This window comes from Corvus kubaryi, unplaced genomic scaffold (assembly GCF_017639235.1).
Source record: "Corvus kubaryi isolate FWS band 111438036 unplaced genomic scaffold, C.kubaryi_AGA036_p1.0 37292, whole genome shotgun sequence".
Taxonomy (NCBI): Eukaryota; Metazoa; Chordata; class Aves; order Passeriformes; family Corvidae; genus Corvus; species Corvus kubaryi.
The window spans coordinates 1,763,635-1,787,678 of record NW_024581091.1 but is presented as its reverse complement, the minus strand read 5'-3'; the positions used below and the strand labels follow the sequence as shown (position 1 = coordinate 1,787,678).

At 43.6% G+C, this 24,044-nt stretch overlaps 2 protein-coding genes across 2 annotated transcripts; both read left to right on the top strand.

Annotated features, from left to right (window-relative positions):
* Positions 1-3,030: 3,030 nt before the first annotated feature.
* On the top strand, positions 3,031-6,379 carry LOC121664011 (interleukin-8). The gene is made up of 4 exons (XM_042026972.1): positions 3,031-3,231; positions 4,018-4,153; positions 4,913-4,996; positions 5,559-6,379. Exons 1-4 carry the CDS (start codon positions 3,171-3,173, stop codon positions 5,587-5,589), a joined length of 312 nt encoding a protein of 103 aa, XP_041882906.1. The 5' UTR covers positions 3,031-3,170; the 3' UTR covers positions 5,590-6,379.
* A 10,166-nt stretch (positions 6,380-16,545) lies between these two features.
* LOC121663932 (growth-regulated alpha protein-like) lies at positions 16,546-18,594 on the top strand. Its single transcript, XM_042026773.1, has 4 exons — positions 16,546-16,793; positions 16,934-17,060; positions 17,138-17,221; positions 17,582-18,594. The coding sequence occupies exons 1-4, from the start codon at positions 16,739-16,741 to the stop codon at positions 17,598-17,600; spliced, it is 285 nt and encodes a 94-aa protein (XP_041882707.1). The 5' UTR covers positions 16,546-16,738; the 3' UTR covers positions 17,601-18,594.
* The last annotated feature ends 5,450 nt before the right edge of the window (positions 18,595-24,044 follow it).

Genomic DNA, 24,044 nt, shown 5'->3' with positions numbered 1-24,044 from the left:
AGTAGAACGGCAGGTGAATGCCAAGACCTTTGTGGGAAAAAGGAGGTGGTTTCAGAAGACAGAGTCAGATTTTCCCTGGGAACAAGACTAGCTGGAGCAGAGGACACACAGGAGGTAGAAGTTGACAAACAGGCTGAACCCTCATTACAGCAAAAGCTTTACTTCCTGGGCGTCTGAGTCTTGTGTGCACAACTTCTCAAGGGAGAGGCTGGAATTTGTCTAAAACAAGACAGATGCTTAATTTGCTCAGAGTAATTTTATCAGCCCAGGAGCTGGACCATTCCTCTGGAACTGGAGCAACTCAAACCTGTAATGGACTGAAGCTCAGCTTCAGTACACCTGAATCCCCCTTACTGAGACCCTTGTGCAGGGGCATCCGTTGCTACATACAAAGACTAACGGATCCCAATCGAGATGCTAAAAGATGCCCTTTTGACTTTTGTGCTCATTAGACAAGGTGATGAGTCATGACAAATCACTAGTTTTCATCCTGCAACACGGAGAACACAAGCTATATCCTGCCTTAGAACACAGGCACGGGAGGTATTTGCTTCCTTTTCAGCAGTCTTTCAGTAATCAGACTGTTGTGCAAGTGTTTTGTGCACTGCCAGCGTGGTTTTAACAGGGTTTAGCATGGAAGGCTCTGCTCACGGCAGTATCAGCTCACTCAGCAACGCGATCCTTCAAAAGAAGCAGCAATTCCATTTGCACAAGTCATCTCTGGGATGGCTGGGAGGAAAACAAGCTGCCAGAATCCCATAATGGATTTGCAGTTCCCACGACAAAGCCTGGATGAGATCCTGGGCAAAGTGTCGAAGGGATGTAAGGAGAACTTGGACAAAACACGGCATTCCCAGAAACGCAGCTTAGGAGTGTCTGGCCTTTGGGCTTGATCTCATGCCTCGACCTTTTCACTCCTCAGTTGTCTCTCTTACTGCCCCTTCACACAGTCCCAATGAAACTGTAGCATCAGCAAAAAGGTGGAGGGAGACGAGATGCTCCAGCTCTCAGAAAACATAGTGGATTTATATTCCATTACAAACATCCTGCTCTTTTAGACAGACACTCACCCTTAGTTCAGGGCCAGGGCTAATCATAGGTGGAGCAGACTCCTTGCTTCACTTCTGCCCTGGGGATTTCTGCAGATCTGTTACTGCCACACGCAGGAAATAGCTGAGCCTGCTGGTCAGGAGCACAAGCGCTCACTGATTTCACTTGGGGATTTGAAGGGGAATTCTCTTTTTTTTCCCTCAGATATTAATAACATTTCAGCACACACCAAAATTATATAATAAGGGTGCAAATAGTAACTAAGAAAAGTAGGATCTCTAATCAAATGTTGATTAACCTCAGTGCTTAACATATGTGGAGATGCAGAGAGAAATCAAAAGAAAAACATCAGGAAAACCTCCTTCCAAATAGACTGGTTAAAAATCCAACATCTGCAATCTGACGCCAGTGAAACCACACATTAATATAACACAACATATACATCATAATACAACATAAACAATAAAACATAATCTTAAGTTCCTGGCAAAACCCTTTCCTGTTTCATACCTTCAGAGAACTAAATGTATTTTTCACTGAAGTTCTCTAAGAGACACAGCTAAGGAGCAGCACCATCAAGAGTCAGAATCGGTATCTTTTGTCAACTCAGTACTCAGTAAGAGGTAGGACAGACAAAGCTGCTGGATCTTTTCCTGGGACAGCTCACATAGTGATGGGAAACAAATGAATTTTTATCACAAATACCTTTTATCAAGTTAATGACAAGTGGTACACAGGAAACTACAATAAACTATGGGCAAACTATTCAGTTCTTACTGTAAATAAATTACAATGCTTTACACATGTTAAAGATGATTGAGTTTTTATGAAGTCTCCAGATTCGGGGAGAAGTACCTCTATCAACCCACAGATCCCAAAACCACAAAGCTTTGAATTTGAAGATGATAAGCAGCAAAAGTCATCACGTCAAAAGGATGATGTTTTTACTACACTGAAACAGAAGGCTTTCTCCTAATCACACACATTCCAGCTGGCTTTAGAAATACAATTAATTAATTAAATGTAAAAGTGAATTAATTAATTTAAGCAGAAGTTCAGCATTTGAGCCCATCTTCCCTTGGAATTGTCTCTCTTGCAAGGTATCACGCCCAGCCACAGCAAATAAACGCTCAGCATTCATGCAACAAGTTTCTCTAACAGAAAAGTCTGTACAGTGCCATAACTCGCACTGTTGTGTCCCTTTGCTAAGACAGGGTTACTGTCACTGAAAAAGATTTCAGAAAAGACTTATTAAAAATGCCTGGACCTACCAAGGAAACAAAATCAGTTGTGTTCAGCAGGTCATGCTGTTTAGTTTACATATAAAGCTTCCTCTGTTTATCATTCATTAACAGGTGTAACATGAAAAGTACAGGCATGATTTTCAGATCCATTTAGAATTCAGTATCTGCTTCCTACAGAAAGCTCTGAATACTGCAGTCTCAATCCCTTACTAAACACAAAGAATTAGTGATGACTTCACTTTGTATCATGCCCCTTGAATAGAGGAAAAAAAAAAAACTAAAATGAAAACCCTTTACATCAAAATAGTGCTGAGGTAAAATCCTGACGCAGTAAAAAGCTTCTCAGTAATTTCAGCACTGCCTGAATTCTACTCTGGTGGCTTATATCAGGTAAGCAAAAGTCACCGTAAGTGGGAATAAGAAATTCGGTATCTCAAGTGTAGACCTGGCATGTCTGCAAAGAACAGTTAAACCCTGAAGAAAATAATAAAAAGTGATAACATAAATGTAACTGAAACTATCCTAAAGTTGTATTATTAAATAAGGATATGCTTTAGAAAAAGCACAAAATTTACAAGTCTACCAAAATAATTGGAATGTGTGACTATCACAGACATATTTTAAAAAGTTATTACATTGTATCATTATCCTCAGTCATCTAGGAAGAAGTTTCACAACAGTCATGTGACTCATTTTTACTGCATTTGGGAAATTCCTCTAACGCAATCTCCGTGCCAGCAAAGTAGAGAGACTGGGCACAAAAGAGTATATAAGCAGGAATCAACAATCCTCACACAGAGCAGGGATCAACAATCCTCTGGGACTGAAGCTCACAGAACTAGACCTAACAACCCAGAGAAAAACTCCTGTCCAACCATGAACGGCAAACTCGTGGCTGTCCTGGCTCTTTTCCTGATCTCAGCAGCTCTGTCTGAAGGTAAGTAAAGCTTCCCAAAATCCTCTTGGCTGTAGTTTTGCCCGGTCATCAACTGAGATGCTTGTCCATGCAGAGTAGCTTTCTATGTGTCTCACTTAGTTAGTCTCTTTTGACAGATTTTCAGCACCACTCTTCAGTCAGAAATCTACCATGTAGACCTTGAACTGAAGAGTTACTGACATCTTGTGGGAAATGTTTGAAATATGCAGCTTGGATTTGCTTTGTTCGTGTTTCATTTGAAGTGTATGTGGCTATAGACAGATACTTCTGTGGCCAGAGACTGATTTTTGTTCTCAAGTGTTCTAATGTTTCTCTCCCTTCCCACACAAAGAACAGTTTATCATTTCATATTTTTTGCTTCATGACCATGCTGCCTCAAGCAAGTAATGCTCAGTTGGAAAGGGAGAGCAAACAATATGAACACAGAAACATGGACAAACCTCCAATTAAGAACAAATCTAGGGCTCTGTGTTCTGCAGAATGGCCAAGTTTTTTTGATCCAGATACTAAAACAATGCAATTAACCATACAGTGCAGTCACTACAAGTAACCATAAAATATGTGGGTTCATTTTTAAAAGATTTGTTGATTTAGTTTCCAACGTACTTGGGCATCAGCTCCCCTGAAACCTAAGTAACCCTCCCTATAATGTGAGGATTTAGGCAGCTTGGACGAATGCAATGTTTTAACTGAGGATGTTGTTGCAATAGAGCAGCTGTGCTTTATGTCCAATATATTGACCATAAGACCACTTGTCAAACACCGATCTGCCTTTTCTGTTCACAGGTAAGACCCTGGCAAGGATGGGAACTGAGCTCCGGTGCCAGTGCATAGCCACTCATTCCAAGTTCATTCCCCCGAAATCCATTCAAGATGTGAAGCTGACACAGAGCGGCCCCCACTGCAAGAATGTTGAAGTCATGTAAGTAGCTCTGCAAGAGGCTACTTCCTCTTTCGCTGCTCTGCTGCCACTGCTGCGGGGCTTTTAGGCTCCACAAGTACCACAGTCAGCATGCTGACCTCACACAGCTAGACTTGGTTCTTATTTTGCCAGGAATGGTTTTAAGTGAAACACCATGTTTTTCACCATCTTAATGACCTTACATATTTTCGAACCGATCGTTGTTTATCTGTCATGGGACATATTAAATATTTCTAGTAGTAGAATGTGAATTTCATGGACTTGTCAGTTCTTAATACACAAGGTAATGGTGTAGGTTCAATACTGCATTTATTAGGCAGGCAGTCTCAAGGAGAAAAATTAAGTTCCAGCAAGCAGATTTAGGGAAAGGATGAACCAACCTAAGCTGGTCTGAATAGCACAAGAGCACTAAAATGTTAAAATCCTTATTCTGCTCAAACACCTTTTCACCAGTGAAGGTTTCAATCATTGTGTAAGAAAGCTTTACTAATGTAAACAAATCCAAACCAAGTATTCATATGTGCTGGGAAAGATTTTTGGGAATGTGTGACTGCTTTGAGAGCAGACACAGAGATTCACACGATTCTGGATGGTTCTGGTCTCCTCAGCTGTGTAACACATACAGCAAAACAGCCAAATCTAACCTAGATAGTTGGGATGAATTTATACTGTCTGGTCTAAAAATGCAAGGTTACATTCTGTGAGTAAAACAAATCCAAGTAGTAGTTTCCTGACTTTTCTTTATTCCCTGTTTTGCAGAGCAACTCTGAAGGATGGCAGAGAGGTGTGCTTGGAGCCCACCGCTCCCTGGGTACAGCTGATTGTAAAGGCAATCTTGGCCAAGTAAGTCCCATTCACACTCTATCTGGGCAGCTGAATGGCAAACCTCCCAGAAAAAGCCAGTTCGTAGGATTCCATAGTGATAGCTCCCATTCTTTCTTAATCAGATTCAAAGAACAGGGAAGCTTCCTGCTCAATTTTAGAATCAGTTTTTCTGACTGTGCTGCAGGGTCCTCACTCAAGCTGATATGTCAGTACTAAACCTCTGAGTACCAGCAACTCCGTTTGCAGGGAGAGAAACAGAGCAGTGTTTGTCTCCCTTTGAAAAATAAGCCTTTAAAAAAGTAGTCTTCCCCTTACTTAGTTGCTGTTTTTGAGTTAATGAGGATCTTGCTGTGAGTAACTGCAGAAGCTCATGCTCCAGAGGTTTCCCAGCTGGACACCAGACATGCACACACTGGGATTTCAGTAGTTGCTTTCAAAACATCTTTATTCTCCCTGTGCTTCAAGATAGCACAAAGAATTGGAAAGAGACCCCTCATCCTAAGCTGTTTGTGCAATGCTAAGCAGTGATAACTGTCTTGAATCATCCTTTAAATTATCCTCTTCCCTCACTTCTTAACAGGGCTCAACAAAATTCTGACTCTCCTCTCTAAGAAACACCAGGACAGAAAAAAATCTGGGAGCTGCTTCTGCTCCTCTGTCAAGGGAAATATTGGGAAAAGCATCATTCAAGCAGTGGACCATCTTCCACATCCTGCATCAGCATTATGATGTTATTTATGGATGGTTTTATTTATTTATCTATTTATTTAATTGTGTGTATTTAAGGAAGTCTTTCGCAATGGTCAGTGTTGTCCATGGGACACGCTGGCCATGACACTGAAGGAAAAGTGGCTTGCTGGAGGAGATTGAGAACCCTTGGCAGCCACTTTAGCCAAACACATGCAGTGAGGTGCAATGCACCTGCAGGACCGTTTATTTACACTAAGCCTGATAATTTTGCTACTTCACCAGCAAACTGATGAATCCTCCTGCTCCCCTGGAGTGCACCAGTATGTTGTGTCAACAACAGCTTCCTGAACCCTGTCAGCCTGTGGCCAGACTATGAGCTGTAATGTCTAACTTGAAAAACCTAACCTACAGAATGTGTAAGACTGTATTTGGTATTTATGTATTGTGATTTCCATGGTATTTATAAATGTATTTATTTGTTGAGTAGTTTCTATGTAAGAGAGAAAACAACTATAATTTATTTAATTTCTACCGGATTTTTCATTCCTGCTATTCATTTCTGAAGAAATATTCACAATCTCATTATTCTGTGCTTGATTGTATATCTAATTAGCTACTCCATCAGCTAATGGAAAAAACTGCGTTTTACATACACAGAGATCGATTGTGAGAGCGTAGCTGTTCCTATCAATTTATTATTAAAAGTTTTATGTAAAAAATCCATTTGTTATCTGTTTGATCTTTTAACTTTTCATTTGTTTTATTTGGAAACTCTGGTTGATTTTCGCCAGCCTGATTTCTGGAACCGAAATGAAAATTTTTAAGCCCATGCTGCCATAACTCCCCCTGTTACGGTAACCTGGCACTCCTGACTACAGTAACAGACTCTTAGGGTGGGGTAAATGGCTCACTCTCCTCTCATCAGGCTGTTCCAAACCCATGGGGAATGGTGGGCTGTAGGACAAGGCTCCTTCTGTAACTACCTCGCAGATAAAAGTTTTGCCCCCATGCTTAAACACTGCTAGTGTCCACACCAGCCCCACCGTTGTAAATCTTTACTAGAAAAAAGCCAGCATTTAATCATCAAAATGGGAATTTGTGGCCTTTACTTTGGGTACCCAAATAGCAAGCACTTGTCGTGGTGTAACAACTGCTTCCTGTTCTGATGCCTGAAATGCAGTGTGCTGAACACATGATGCCTGCCGCTCGCAAAAATCTTCCAAAAGGAAACAGGGAATAAGAGAGAAAGGGCATAAGTTTAAAGCCTATTGCTTTTAACTAGAGTATAACTGTTTATCTGAGGGATGCACACTTTTATCTACAATCTAGATAGTAATAAAACAGCTGAAGGATTTTTGCTGGGTAATTGCGTGATCATAAAATAAGACAGCTGTCTCTGGCTTGCTTCTCCTTGAAGACCCTTGTCAGTAAGATTGATGGTGCCTCTCCTTTACCATTGTTATTTTGGCATCAGTTTGAGGAGTTCTGCCACTTCAACTCTAAACAGTGTGCCCTGTGGCCTTCCAGCTATCTGGCCATGCAGAAGCCATGGGGGAAAACTGCACCCTTTGGAAGCATGCAGACTGTGCAGTCAGTGTCTGTGTGTGTCTGTACACGTGCACATCTGTGTAGCACAGCAGGCAGCTGGCCAGGGGGTGATTAAGGGTCAGGACATCTGCACCACAGTGAAAGGATGGACCCTGGGATTTCACTGCAGCTAACTACGTGCTCTTGTCCATCTCCTCCTTTTTCCCAATCTCATGAAAGTTTCTGTTCCCCTTGACCACTTCATTTAGCATCTAAACTGTCCTTCTACAAGACTGTCGGAAGACCACTCCCCTTTACAGCTGCCATGTGCGTTCATCACTTTCATTTCACTACCCTCCACATAATGAAATGCAACAGAGGTGTTTACATGTCCTTTCTGTCCTCCACTATTCTCTTGGCCCCTTACTTCGCCTTCCTTTCAAGCCACTTTTATTTCCTTCTTTCACCAGCAGGTTCCTTTGCGGGGCAGGAGAAGTGGCAACTACCAACTGACCAAGCAATGACCTCCTGTCATTCCTTATCTTCAAACTCCACTTCTCTTGCCTGGTTGCTGGAGTTCTGCTCTCGTATGGAGAACTGCACTTTGTCTCCTCGAGTTCCCAGGGTTACTGTCCTTGTAATAATGAAAGTATATTTTTCTCTAATGTATAAACACTGTTAACTATAGAGGAAGTCATTGAAAGAAATACTGGAAAGTCCCTGAAAAAGTACTTCTAACTCTCCCTTAGAAGAACAGAGAATGCAAACATGAGTTTCTCGGCCTCAACTTCTCTGTCTGTGCTGAATATTGGTTAACATGCACATAATATTGGCTAATATAAACATCCTGTTTTTGTGTTAGGTGAAAAATGCATGATCCATGCTTTACTTGCTTTTGTTTACGGACTGCTTCTTATTCTAAAATGATTGCATTTCTTACGTTCCTATCACATAACATGGGAAAATCCCATTTTCCCCAGGAAAATTACACATAGGACTGACTTTATATTGCAGTTTTTTTTCAAGCATTTATTCTCGTTAATAACAAGGTATCATGAGCAAATCTACAGGAAAGGGATCCTTTGAAAATTATGCGAACTTCCATGGAAACTTTGGGGTCAGCAAATAGGCATTTTGATTCTGTGTGTGCAAGTGAAACAAGAATTTTGCCACCTATAAAAATAAGCCTGAGATCTCTGTTGTTGAAAACTGTCATGAAAATTGACTTTTATATTACCTGCAGTTAAATTGCTTCTAATAACAACCACTGGTGTCAGTCAGTGCAAAGACTACCTCACAATTCCTGTGGAATTCTGGAGAGGGAGATTCTGTGGAACGATCTGGAAGGTTACAGGTATAACCAGGCTCACTGATACTGTTTCCTCTGCCCTTTCATGAAACAGTGTGACATCTCTGCAACCTTCTGCAGACATGTTTCAACACAGCTATGCTGAATAACTTTGCATCATTAACAAATATAATTTATTTTAACAAGCATCAACCTCTGACAGGTCCGATTACCTTATTCCATCAAAGTTCAAATTCACGAGGAGCGGGATCAGCATGTTTTTGAAAGAAACGGCTTGCACTAGGTTTCTCAGATCCCATCTCCACAGACTCAGCCAAGCACTCTAGCAGAAATGTGAGGTAAGACTGCACCACCAAAAGCGCACATTGGCAACTCCAGTATCAGTCTGTCAGTTTCTCCTATTTCTTACTAGAAGACAGGTAAACTGGGGAAAATCTAATCTTTTTATCTTTTGCAGAAAACTTTTTCATATGTAGACACCTTATAAAAATCTGTGGAAATAAGTGGTCATTAGGCAAGTGTTTGTTTCGAGAGCACATTTGGACCCAGTTAATCAACTTCCCTCCAGATGAGCCTTTAGCTCTTGAGAAGGAGAGTTAAGCAGCTTTTCTGTCTCAGCTAAATAAAAACCACCAGAATTCAAAAAAAATTTTTACGCACTGAAGTAACATTCACACTGCACTCCGAAGATTCATGATTTATAGCTTTTTCCTTGAAATATTTTTCCAGAAAGAATAAAGCTTCATAGCCCATAAGAGAAGCAAATGAACAGAAAAAAAATCACCCTCGTAGCCTGATTCTTTTATTAAAGACATATATTACATATTTGCACAGAAATTAGGACACTTCAAAAATACTGGCGAAACTTCTTTTCCTCTTCTGTTTTCAAGGCCACACTTTTGACAAGTTGGCAAGCAGGCAGCAGAATCAGAATTCAACTCTTGTGCTAAAGCCAAAATGTCAATAAAATTGCAAAAGCTTGAAATACCATTTCTGTGTGAACTGTGTCTAAAGCATCAGCGGCAAATTTCATGAACAGTGAGACAGGACATGTAAATGAGAGTATGGATTCCATGGGCTTTTTTTACTTGATGCAGAACTTCTTGAAGGAATAAGAATGTGTGAGAATGAGCCACTGTGTGGGGGCAAAGCACAGGCACAGAAGAAACAATTGCAGCGCAGTTAAAAGGCAAGGTTTCTAACTGAGAGCCGGTAGCTATTCACAGCCACTCAGGAGAGCACAGCCACCTGCTATAGTGGCAGATAATTAATCATCTGCAACAGAGAAGTGACTTCTGTTTTCCCCTTTGGCCAGGCTTTTGCAAAAGTAAAAAGTAAAGGAGAAGTAAGATATACTAAGCCCAAAAAAAGGACCAAAGGGCAGAACTTGAAACACCACCTGCCATCCATCGCTTCTGACAAAAAGTAGGAGCTTGTCCATGCAGGTGTCAGACCTTTGTGTGAAAGGCACTTAGTAACGCAATACAAACAGTGAAGAGCAAGTGACTTGTCAAAAAACCTGGCTCTTTGAAAGCTTTGTGTTTGACTTACCAATAACCAATAAAGGAGTGCACAGCCACCCAGCTGGTTCTTTGCTGAGCCAGACATTGCCAGCAGCAGACCAGTATTGGAGCCAATAAAAGTACGTTTGCTGACTTACTGCATCCCTGTAGTCAAAACTCTATCAGTTCCTCATTTTCTGCTTTCTTCTCTGTTCGGTACTTCACCTCTGACAGCAAAGCCCATCATTCTGTGAAAGAGAAGCAATTTACGTAAGCACTGCTCACCATGAACACAATTTCAATAAAAAGAGCCAAGGAAAACAGCCTTTGTTGTAGCTGGTCCACATTCAACACTGAAGCTTCACCCACTCCTTGTTTACACCAAGGAAAACCCAAGTGTTTTTTGCATACACAAATCTTTCACCAAAGTCATCAGGAGACTCGACTGAGGAAGAAACATGGGAAAGAGCTGTCAATCTACCTGCACACACCCGACCTATTGCCAGGCCAAATGCTACGGAGTCATTTCCGTGTTGAAAAATTCTCACAATGCTATTCCTGCTTGAAGAAAAGGATGAAGGAGAGCATGCAATGTCTTCTGATACCAAAATGACTATTTAAAAAAAGACTAAGAAGAAAATGAGTGAAAAGTACCCTGTATAGTTTGTTTGAAATGGTGTGTGTACCAGGAATACAAGCCAGGGCCATCTGCTGATGGATCAATACTCCCTTAGAAAAATGAGGATTTGAACAAGCTGTAAAACTTCTTAAGAAAGCAATGATTTTGTGAAATTCAAGTATCTATTCAAATGCTAATGGAAAATTTCATCTAAATTAAACCAATCTTAGCTCACAGCAAAACAGTATTTGGAGTGAAGTGAAATTATTCTTTTCAGTCAGTGTCCCGACTAATTTGATTCTATAGGGATTTTTACTGTTTAGAAGAAAGCTGAAGGTAAAAACGATGATTTTCAATTAAATCAAATGTTGCTTTTCTTCAGTAGCCTATTTCCTAGAGAATGCCTCTAGCTTGCTTACTCTCTTCCCACCTCAGTTTACTCCTGACATCAGCATTCACTAGCAATTTTAGTTTTTTAGTTTTTAAGAAATAAAAAATGTTTTTCTCATGTTTGCTGCCATAACTTTTAGCACAATGTGTTGGCATAGTCCTGTACCTTGTGCGATTTGAAGTCATGCTCTCCAGAAATTAAAAAAAAAAAGAAAAAAAAAGAAATAAATACAAGATAATGGGAAAGATAACCATTGACAGTAACCTCAGTGGTGATCACATTTAGCAAAAATGTTACCAGTGTGTTTCCTCCAAGCACTTCCTTCTCTAAACACCTCCCTGTAACAAGCTGAAAGGATACCTGTCCCTCTTGCTGCTTTGTAGGCTATTTTGGATAATTCATTAACAATTAAGCAAATTCATCATTATTATTTTTCCTTCCTTTCAACAAATAGCAGCCATTTTTTGTTGCCAGGAACAAAGCATTTCATTTTACTACAGAGTCCAAGTATGCCGAAGACTGAACCTGCACATGGCACTCAAAGGGCTGTAAGAAAGTGTTCCCTGACATGGCAGCGTCAGTGTCTCCTAGGGTGTAAGTCACGTATGACTTCTTCATTTTTTCTTCATTGCAACACAACCAAAGAATGTAACAGACAGGATTAAAATCTGGGTATCATGAGAGAAGACTTCAAAGATTTTGTGAAGATTCCAATCAGTGTTCCCATCTTCTTGTGGTCAGATGTCTCGTGTCACTGTTTTCCCAACTGATGTCATCACATTAGCCAAAAGACCACAGCTATCCAAAACATACCCCCAAAAATTATTCAGCTCCACTGAGTCGGAAAATTGGAATTGCCTTAAGCCACACTGGGGGAATGTTGATTTTGGGGCCTTGGGCTGTTTTTTTATTGGGTGAATAGTTCATTTTTTAACAGACTCATATTTTCTTTACTTCCGACTATTTGCAGATGGAAGAAATTTCTATGTATTTATTTCCAAACAGCTCATTTCCAAGTTGAGTGAAATCTTTGTTATCAGGCTAAACATATAAGGATGGGAGGACTTCGTTTGCACAGCTTCTTTGAGGGGTCCTTGTGGGAAGTAAAGACTTCACCATAGTTAACAATGTCCTGACAGGGGACCTGTATTTTACTGCACATGAGCTGTTCAGCTTGAACTGAAAATATGGGTTTACGTTTTCAAACTGAAAAAACCCCCATGTTTTTAAAATCAATCTCTTGGTCATGCTCCCTGGGGAGACCCAGGTATTTCTATCCACCACTGGTAGCATATCAGTGATTCTATTTCACTTCTCCCATGCTTGGATAATACCACGGGAACAACACTTAGCTGTTAGAGGATATGCCATATCGTATCTGTGTGAGGCACTCCTAAGGCTTAAGTCCTGCTGCCAGATGTTAGAGCCAGAGTTCAGTATAGTTATACCTGAATTCATGTGCAAACCACACAACCAAGAGGTACCCCAGCAAGCACAAAACCTGTCTGCAGGACATAAGAGCCCACAGCAAGTGATCCGCTCCGTCTGCTGAATAAAGGGATGCTCCTGAAGATTACAGAGATCCAAGGGCAAAAGCCTGCAGGCAGTTCATAAGATGAAGAGCATTTTCTGCTGCTGGGAAGGCCAAGAGGAGCTCTTTCTGCCTTTCAGAAGCTGTGATGACCACAAAGGCTTGTCAACGGAACAACTATGTGGGGGTGGAAAGCATCACACTGTTGTAATCTTTGTCCAGGATCATGCCTGCCACGAAAAAGCTTGGAGATTCTTCCCCCTCAGCAGAGGTAAGAACAAATTGCTTGAACAATTGGGTCCCAAACTCAAAATAAAGCCCCTCCTGCCCTTTTATGTTATGTGTAAAATACCAGAACTAGTGAGTCCACCACCAGCCAGTCAATTTTTTGGGAATTGTATGTCCAAGAGTCCCACTAAGTTAGGTGACAGTGAAACTGTAGTCCCTGCAGTCCCCTCAGTGACATCAGAAAAGGTAAGCTGGCACTTGAAACTGAAAAATGGAGAAATTATTGCCAAACACACTGATTTCAGAGCCAACCCATTCTTTCTGCCAAGGTAATGCTTCACTAATACAAACATATTCCTTTTAGCTATCACCAGTGCGTGTTCACCCTCTGATTCTCAGCAGTGGGCACAGGTAAAGAACCTCTAACTCTGTGGAAGGGAAACAGAAAGACCTAAAGGCTCCTGAATGTTAAAGTTAGGTGAAGATGCAGGCAGGCCGGCAGGAAAATACTGAGCATATAGATCATGATTTTAAATGTGAATCTTCACATCTCAAAAGGTATTACAGAAATAAGCATACAACAATGTGTGACATGTGCCGTGATGCAGCTGGCAAGACAGTGTTGGGATTCTCCATGACACAAGTTGAACAGGACACTTCTATCTCTTTTGTCTTCCGGTATTATTTTCAAGGGCATGTGGACTGGAAGAAGTTCAACACTTGAGAAACACACAGGGAAATTGAAGGAAACAAAACATCTGATAGATATAAAACATACTTTGCACAAAACTGTAGCTTGAAATTTGGTTACTGCCTCCAGCAAATGTTTGTACTTCATGACAGAGCTGGATCCACAGGAGGAATCATAGGTGTTAGGGAATAGCACCCCATCATAGCCAGGAAATACTGTGAAACACACTGGTATAGGTAAAAAAGGTAACATAATGAAGATGAGAGGATATCAGCAGTATATACCCTCTGACTTTAGATAGTACTAGGTAGCAGTGACTCGACATTTTACAGATCAGAATATAAATCACTCGTAATCAAAACCCTGGGGAAACACGACTGCTCCTTCAGAGATTGGCCATGTTAAATGCCTTAGATTAGCATCTAGGCCACGATAAAAGTTGACCTTACACTTTTACCTGGGACACATCCTCCAAAGTAATTCATGCGCAGTTAGAAGTCCTCACTTGTTGAAGTGAGACATCTCTTGTTTAATTGTCTTTTAGCTTTCCTGGGCCTGTTGCCAGTGACTGGCTCCCACTATAGATGCCAAGCCAAATAAATACCTGCTGTGGAAAGGCACACAGCCAAAGTCTGCAACAAAGCAGCCGAATCACTTCCTGCACGTAATGAATTAAGGCCTGGATAACGTGAAGGCGATTGAGCTGTGTGGTTTATTGTCTTTAAGTACCTACTCGGGGCCTGCCTGAGCTGGGACTGCTTTCTGTGCCCCAGTAACCCCGAGACCCATGCTAGGGACACGTGAGGGGTTTCACAAAATCACAGAATCCTGGAGTATCTTCACACAGTCGCTTCTGCTAAAGAGCACAGGCAAGGTGGGTGGCTTGAATGGGACCTTCAGTGAGGCAAATACAAACACTGGGGTGAGTTCTGTACCAGCTACACTGACACCACCACTCACAATATCTAATTTAAACTTAATTCAAGATGATCTTCAAGGTCCCCTTCCAACCCAAACCATTCCATGATTCTATCAGTACCAGCTGCACTCAGTGCATGGCAAACTTATCTATAATGAAAGAGATAGGGCAGCAGGCAGGCAAGAACTCAGCTTTCTGAAGTGATGCTGTCTGTTCCCTATCTTTTCCGTACTTGCTAAAGGAATTGTGCCAAAGGTGGTGAAGGGAGACAGGGCAAAGGGTGTAATTCAAGAGAGTTCCTTCACAGCTCAGCTTTGCTGCTGCTGTCATCTGGATGGAAGAGACCCTACTCACATTCCCACGGAAAGGAGCTAGAAGCAATCTGAAGTCTGCAGGTACAAAGCCTTGCTCAGGCAGATGGTCTTGCATGTTGAAATAGTCCCAGAGACACCCATTTCCCTTGTTCCAGGCCTGTTTGTGCAAGTACTGACTCAGAGGACCAGGCTCTGTACCATCTGCTGCATCACAGCATGTCCACAACCTCTCTGACTGCTGCTCTTCTTGGCACATGGCTCTGAGGGAGAGCTGGCCGCAGACTTTCACACATCGCTGCTCCATGTCTAAAAACAGTCTCACACTCCAGACCCCAGGAGACTTCTGGAATTTCCTCAGCGGTAACCACTGTGGAATGAGTCTGGTGGGCCAGTTCTCGTGAGCAGTCATGCAGGCATAAAGCCAAGCGCCGTCGCGTAAACTGTCCTTACTCATGTGTGCTGTCCAAGAACAACATATAACCTGACTGTGCATGAGTGACAATAAGTGATCTGCTCCCCACATCCATTCAGAGCTGCATTTCCCAATGATCGTTGCAATGACCTGAAGCAGATTATCTGTGCATCATCCTACCTGCTTATTGCCTCAGTTTGCTACAGCTGGGCAAATCCTTCTTTCATGCAAAGAACGTGGCACTTCCTTGCGACAACCACATGGGGAACTCGCCGTCCAAGGCCTGTGTGGCTATAACCTGGAGGGAACAGTGATTCCACCTCCATGATCTCAAGGGATCCCAGGGAAGGTTTCTAATTAGTGTCTGCCCCTAAGCTGACCGTCTTACTCTTAAGACCAAGCTAAAATCCAACCGCTTCCAAGGATGTCATTACCACGCTGCATCTGAAAAGGGGTCCAAATTAGTCATTAGATATTTCCTGATAACGTGGGGCAATCACCATTTGCTTGTGAAATACAATCTTCCCGCAGGGCTGATCTCCTGAGGCACTAAGCCAGCAGCTGTATGAACCAGCTGAGCTGTAGATGACAGGGGCCAAGAATGACAGTCTTAGTATCTCACCAGCTTGCTATCTACTTAATCCCTTGCTAGGACCGCTTTACGTGCTTTATCTTATCTGTTTTGGGTCCTGACGTGGTTTTGTTTTCAGACACTACAGCTAATCTAAGGCATTCAGACAGATGGGGCAAGACACATGGCAGCCTGACCCTGGAACAATTCGATTTGCTGAACCCCACTCATGTTCACAAACATCTGTGGAAGAAAACAGATCGGCTACAAAAAAAACCCCCAAAAAACAAGACAAAGTGCAAAATCATATTTCTTTCTAAAACGCATTACAAAAGAAAGTGTGTTGCCCATAACTGAACTAAAGCTATGAGTAAATAAAACTCAGAAAACCTGCATCTCATTTTCATTAAAAGCTCACAGAAAACTGCTATTTTGGTTCTTTATAACTGAACTTCGCAAAATGCCTTGACAGGAATGAAGAAAAAGAGTGACCTATGTGTGCAGAGGAGTGGAACCGGAAGGTTTTCAGTAGCGGAGTGTAGGTAAGGAAACCTGAGGGTCTCCTAGTTGCAGGAAAAGAAGATTTGTGGTTTTCAAAAGCCAGGCGAAGAAAGGGCTGCTCAGGGGAGTAGCGCCCACTGAATAAGAGTGCGTGGTTGCACAGGGTTAGGCAGCAAGGCAAGCTCCAGAGCCCAAATTCTCCTTTGGCTCAGCACCCTGCACCCTGCAAGCTAAGGGAGAACCCCCACAAAAAACCCTCAGCTCCTTTCAGAGAATGGGGTCCCAGCAGACCCTGGGCGATTCTCGGGACGGTGCAGTGCCACGCTTCCCTCCCTCCCAGACCTGAAGGAGCCGCTGTGCCGGGAGCAGCCGCTCTTCTCTCTTTGCCCTGCAGCTTCAGTGCCACACCCGCCGGTGGAAAGGGGCCAACGGGGCACTGTCCCCCGGCTCCACTCCGGGAAATTCCCCGGCAGCTCCCGGCAGGGAATAAAAGCACGGGAGAGAAAGGGGGCCGCCTCGCCGGCTCTCGCACTCTCTCCGCCGCCAGCACCAGCCATGAACCCGCACCTTCGCCTCGTCGTCCTCCTGGCCGCCGCCGCTCTATGCCAGGGTAAGCGGCCGAGCCGGGGTTGCCCATCCATCCGCGGCCGGGCCTCGGCAGGGGTGCGCGGGGGCCCGGGGCTCGGCGGGGGCCGGGGGGTGTCGGGGGACTCCGGAGCCGAGGCTCAGAAGGCTCCTCCCGCCTGCCAGGAGCGCCGCCAGCCGGGGAGCTGCGCTGCCGCTGCGTGCGGACCGTGTCCGAGGTGATCCCGCCGCGGCGCCTGGCCCGCCTGGAGTTCCTCGTGGAGGGGCCCCACTGCGCCGTGCCCGAGGTCATGTAAGTGCCCGGCCCAGGCCCCGATCCCTGCCCGCCACCCCGGCCACGGCTTCATCCCCTCCCTGTCTCGCCCGCAGAGCCACGACGAAGCAGGGACTGATGGTCTGCCTGAACCCCACCGCACCCTGGGTCAAGCTGCTGGTCACCAGGATACTCCGCAGGTACCTGCAGGGCCAGCTGCTGCCAGCGCTTGGGGCTAAATCCAGCTTTTGGAGTGGCTTAAAACCAAGAATAATGAGCCATATTCTGCTATTGATTCTTGTAGGGAAATCTGGTTAGTTACACCAAAAATGCGTCCAGAAAGTGGCTTCTTTGCTGGGGAGGAGACAACCCAGCAGGTTGTCAGGGAGAGTATCCACAGCAAATGCCTGATTAATTGCAAATCTAGCCACAGTACAGTCCACCATCACCACCAGGCATCTTTTCTGCACCTCCTATGGGATTTGTTATCTGGGGTATGCAAGAAAACTTACAGAAAAACTTCCTGGCTGGCTTTACAATTTGAATTCTGCCTATTGCAGTTCACCCAACAAGCTCTGAGGGAAGGAACATCTCGGAATGACGTGACCTGTTTGCCACAAGATACCAGGAGACAGATGCTGTGAGAAGAAAATAGCTCAACTCTCTAGTTTTGATGAGTTTGTAGATAAGATGTTCTGTGTTTCACTTCCTTTCCTCATATTTGTTATTGCCTAATACTATGTATGGATTTATTGACTGAGATAAAGTGATTGAATCCATTTGGTCAGACAGCATACTCTTTGCTGGACACCTCTCAGCAACATTCTTACAGTTTGCTCCACCTTTGTGCAAGCTCCTTCCTACCAGATACTATTTGCTAATGAGTTCTTATAAAACAGCATTAATGTCTGAAAACAAGATGGGCCCATTGTGGAGCTAGTTTTGCAAATATCTGCAGAGAGTGTGACAGGAGAGGTTTGAATGGATCATGCTGATGATCAGGGGTTATCCTTCTGTCAGGAATAACAAGGGTCCTGCCTGGCACTTAACACTTCAGTGCCCGTTCAGGATTACATGGGTATAAAACCTGGTTCAACCAAGAATGTTTTGCTGAATCTCTTTTTCCTACTCCAACTCACCAGCCTGTAATGCAGAATGCCTTGGATCCTTTTGCACAAGATACCGTCCAAAGAAATCACAAATGTTGCCCCTGAAGCCTTGCCCCTATTCAATACTTAGTAGAGTTTAATAATTTCTATGAAATTATGGGGGTTCGTGCCGTGACTGGTTTGGTTTTTAACCAGATGATGTTGGGGTTGGTTAGTTGGTTTGTTTCTAAATGAGTTTACATTAAAGTATTTGGTATTTATGCACAAGATCTAAAGGAACAGTAAATGTTCTGAAGTGACTTAGATATTTTATGTCTACTTGTATGACATACTGTCATAGCTCATCAAGAATAACTAATTTTCATTATTCTGCTTTGGAAAATTGTATGTAAAGAGGTAGATTTCTCGTGATAATGTAATGAAATAAATGATACAATAAAAGAGTTTTCCTGTTGGAAAATATACTTGGGTTTTTTGTGACTTCCGTGTCAAACGGACCCGTGTAACTGTGTCAGTTGGGCTAGTGGGATGCAGGGAAGCAGTGACCTCTGTGTGCCCAGGGATTCCTGGATACACCTGCAGATCAGTTCTCTCTGAAATGTCAGGGGAACTTTGTACCAAGCAAATGTATTTCTATATTCAGAGGCACATTACTTAAACCCTCTGGTCGGAGCTGCTGATGTGAGGGGAGATTAACCCCAGGATGGATGTACTGAACACCCCTGCAATCTGCAGGAATTTCTACTCTGGTTTAATTTGAAGTGGGCTGTGTTTAAAGTCAGACACATTTTCGTGGGTGGGAAAGAGTAACAGTGTTTGCTATGGTAAGAAACAGTAAAAGTTTGCAATAGTAAATTTGTTTCCAGGAAAAAAATTGTTCGGGTCCCAGGCGTAACAAGGATCCCTGACACTTCTAAAAGCCAAGAATCCCCATGTGTGGATTCTTCAGCGCACATTTCTAGTGCAAACAATCTCTTCCATCACTAGGTACATGGTACTTGTTCAGTGACACACAAATCAATTGCTGTTTGCACATGAAATCCAACAAAACCTTATCTGAAGGCACAACCACGTCCTGGCTTTGCTGACATGGGTGAGTCACGAGTGTTCTCCTGTGGCACCTGAGGAAAGCTGGCTCATCCCCAGAACATGGGACAGACAAATGAAGGTATATGGAAACCTGTCTCCTTTACACACCCATGGTTAGAGAGCATGAAATGTTCTTCCCTTTCCTTGTCACCATTTTTTCCTGACATTTAGAGGTGACCTGAAACTGTTGCTCCCTCTCCAGAACCTTTAGAAAAGTCCTGCCTGCACTGGCCACCTCTCAACAAACTCCAGTGTGTCTGCACACATAATGGCTTTCCCCCTGGGAATGGTGTCTGTCTCAAATGACCACATTGCCCTGTTGCACCATGTCTCAGGAACAGCACGGATTTTCCAGAGAGAGCTACGTCCAGCTTCACTTTATCAGAGCAGGAGATATTTGCAAAATCTCAAGGCAGATTTTTCACTTTCCCTGCCTAGTACACACCAAAGACTGTGACTAAAAGACTGACAAATAACCAGATTCCTTCAAACGCTGAAAAGTTTAACTTACATGCAGGAATAGATGCCTCTTTTATATGCTATCTTTGAAAACCATGGCTTATTAAAACTTCTACAGTTCTTCCCTTCTGTTCTATGTCATATGTTTTTCTTCAGATGCAAGTTAATTTACTAAAACAGCAATGGAAATATCTTGTGCAACTCTGGATTTTTGCCTCCCACCCCGTTTCCAGCAGGAAAGTACATTGCCCAACAAAAAATGCTAGTAAAACAGGACACATCAAAAGCCTCTCAGGTTTTTGAAGTCCTCATGGGACTCAGGAATTGCTATCATTTGTTCTTTGAAATTCTCAAGATATTAAGTGTGAAGAAAGTTAATCTTCACTGTACCCTAAGAGATTCAGATAAGTGCCTGTAGGTAAGTCAAATGTACACAGTCACAGTAAGCCTATCATTGCAACTTAAAACTACATTTAACACTTGCAACTGTTTCGGGTTTTTTCATGAAACCAGAAAGAGAGTTTGGTTTCCATGTAAAGCTCCAGCTTTGAATAAATGTCATATTTTGTGCTATATTGTAATGACCTTGATGAACTGAAGATTATATATACATTTATAAAATACTTTGAGGAATGACTAGGAAATTGCTTTGTTCTCCATAGCTGCAGACCATGGAAGCAAAATGCTTTCATGGAGAAAGTAAACATGATTACTCTGCAAGGGAACTCAAAATTGATGACAGACACCATCTAAATAACATGTCAGTCGTTTGTAAAGACCTCTCTAAGAAGATAGGAAGAGTCCTTGAAAAATATATTCCATTTAACATTAAAATAGAAGAACACCTATTTCTGCAAAAACCCAGCCAAGCACCTTGCTCCATGGATCTGAGCTCACCATCCTCTGCCACACAGAAAGAGTACACTCAGAAGCTATCACCCTCCAAGATAGCAACAATTGTTATAGAGTTTGGGGAGGTTTTGCTGCTACTATTTGATTAAAGTAGCTGAACACTTTGCAAGTGAAGGCGCTATCCTTAAAGGGGTTTCCAAAGTCAGGATAAATAAAAAGCAGGTTCTTATGCCGTCTGCAGAAACGGCTTGGCACAGAAAAGAAATAGCACACAGGTTTTCTTAAATAAAGCTCCCCTACCGACTGTGGAGATTTACCTTAAGGATGAGCTTCTCCCGCCCTCAGCGCCGCCCGTCCCTCAGCACCGCCCTTCCCTCAGCATCTCCCGCCCTCAGCATCTCCCGTCCCCCGCGCACCCGGTCCCGCTACTTGCTACTTGCCCCGGCTCTTCCCCTCGTCGCTTGGTTGCGCCGCCGCTTCCACCTGTGGACACCGACCGACATGGCTGCTGCCACCACAGGGTTTTGCTCCTCCTTCTGCTGTTCCCGGGCTGGGCGCCGCTGAGGCGAACCCTCACCCTCCCGACGCCCCGGGCCGGCTGCAGCGCCAGCAGCGCCCCTCGCAGAGCCGCCAGGTACGCGGCGCCGATCGGGGAGTTTTCCTCCTCGCTCCTTCCTCATCATCCTTCTCATCCTGCTCGTCCCCCTCACGCTGCGGCGGGAAGCGCGCGGCGGGCAAAAAGGGCGCGAAACGCCTGAGGGGACGGTGGGCTCGGCTCCCCCGCCATCGCCCTTCGGGGCGGACCCACACCCCCGGGATGGCGGGCATGGCTTTCCCCAGGTTGTTCAGCCCTTTACAGCCACTCGCTTCCACCCTAAATGCCATTCCACTGCTCGCTCTGAACGAAATACTCGCGCAGCCCACAGAATGCAAACCTGGGCAGCAGCCATCGGTCCCTGCCTGACAGAAAAAACACGCAAGTCAGCAAGGGAAAGGTAGAGCATTTCAAACCTCTGCTGGGCACAAACTTTCTGCTGTTTAAAAGAACAAACCCAAACAGATATGAAGAGTCAGGAACTCTGCAGCAGTGGGACATTACTGCTGCAGTGTGTCTAATTCCCCACAAAGAATGTGGTGACATTGTGAAGCTATAGAGGGGAATACCAACTGTAACACATACATGACTCTTTTGGGGTCTATATAATTTTCAAGATGCTTTGGGAAAACACACACACTTTCAATAAAGAAAATGCCATGATCTTAGAGAGGCTTCTATAGACAACATCAGCAATAGAACATCTTTGCTGATCTTTTAACATGAAAAGTACATTGAAAATTGTGACCTGACATTATATAATTTCTGGGGTTTCTTTACTCATATGACTGACCTGGAGTGAAGTTACTTTCTGGGATTGTCTAAAAATGAGTGTTATCCCAAATATTCAAGTCATCTAGTCAGTAGATCTATCAAAACCAAAGCCAGCTGAAGAACGGTTTGGAAAGCGACAAGAGGATGGACGTAACAGGTATGAGGATTGCTGGGAAATTCAGTGTGGATTTGCTTTGTTTTAAATTCATAAAAACATCTTTTGCTGAATTCAGTAGCAGTGCTAGTTGTATCTGCATACCCAAGTGAAATTAACACCAAATGCTGGGTTTGTTTTTGATGATTTGTTATCAGAAAAAAAGGAATTTTAATTTGTGATGTTCTTTTTGTCTTTTTTCTTTTTTTTTTTTTCCTCCTGTAATAGAATAAGATTTAATGTAAGATCCACAGGAAGATTCCCTTATCAGACAGAATTTGTAATGTGTGGTTAGACTACACACTAGAATTCTTGGCAACATTTGTAATTCTTAATGATTCTTTTAGAATAACCCAAAAGACAAGGTAAACCCAATTAAGATACGTCAATCAAGCTTAAGAGAAGCTTCCTGAGGCTGAAAATGCATTTTCTCTGCTGTTGTGCTCCTGGCAGGGAGCTCAAGCACCAACTAGACACCTCATTGTCACTCCTCTCTATTACAAATTGAGCTGATCTGAGCTGCACTGGGAAATGGCAAAGTCTGAGCAGAATCTGCTTAAATTTAGAGCACATTTTATATTCCTTGCAATTCACATGGACTGCCTGGTTCGTTTGACTAACGATGAAAACCAGTGAAAAAGTCAAAATAGCACACACGCAAATATATTACAGAATTTGGAGACTGTCACTATATAGAAAGAGTTGTTACTATTTCTAGTAGGAATAGTTATTGTCTACCACTTACTTTGTAGTACATAAACTGCTGTTTCAGCTAAATCAGACCTAAATTATTTCCTTGTTTCTCCGTGAAAACATGCATTTAAATGATCCAGTAATATTTGTGAAAGGCATTATAAATGTTTATCACTATTTTTACGGGTATTTATTTTATTTCATTTCTAAAATTAATACCAGAACCTTTGTTTCACATTCGATCCTCCACCAAATACTGACAAAATGTTTCTCGCCGTCCCCTCAGGCGTTTCGCGCCCTTTTTGCCCGCCGCGCGCTTCCCGCCACAGCGTGAGGGGGACGAGCAGGATGAGAAGGATGATGAGGAAGGAGCGAGGAGGAAAACTCCCCGATCGGCGCCGCGTACCTGGCGGCTCTGCGAGGGGCGCTGCTGGCGCTGCAGCCGGCCCGGGGCGTCGGGAGGGTGAGGGTTCGCCTCAGCGGCGCCCAGCCCGGGAACAGCAGAAGGAGGAGCAAAACCCTGTGGTGGCAGCAGCCATGTCGGTCGGTGTCCACAGGTGGAAGCGGCGGCGCAATCAAGCGACGAGGGGAAGAGCCGGGGCAAGTAGCGGGACCGGGTGCGCGGGGGACGGGAGATGCTGAGGGCGGGAGATGCTGAGGGAAGGGCGGTGCTGAGGGACGGGCGGACAATGGGGTGTTTTTATGTTACGGTATAATTTGATAAGAATATTATTTTAGAAAGGACAAGCCATTAAAACCCGGCACGCACACTGTCTGTGGAAGCACCTGAGCCACATTCCTTTTGGAAACACCTAACTCAACAAAAACTTTGCCAGGACCATAGCAGAACATGGAGCCTCACTAAGCTGACACATCTTTCCAAAGCTTTTCCCAACTTTATAAGGGAATTTGCCCACTGTCAGGAGGCTGTGAGGGTGCTGTTATTGTTTTGGCATGTTTTTTATATGCTATTTCAGATCTCGGCTTGTTTTCTTCTTCCACTCTGCACAGACGAATTTTTTACTATAAAATCTGCCATTGAACGTGACAGAAGGCACCATTATGCAAGTTGCAAGTAATTCCATTAGACTTTCCCCTCAGAACACACGAGGGTGCAGGGAAAAACTATGAGGGACATCGATTCTTGTCTGTGGAGCTCTGCGTCTGCCCACTCCCAATTGCGAGGGGAACAGCAGCTCACGGGAGCCAAAGGCTGCAGCCGAAGCCCGGGTTTGGGGGTATCGTCTGCGTGGCTCCAGCTGTTCCGTGAGGCTCGACGTCCCTGTCACGTCGACCGG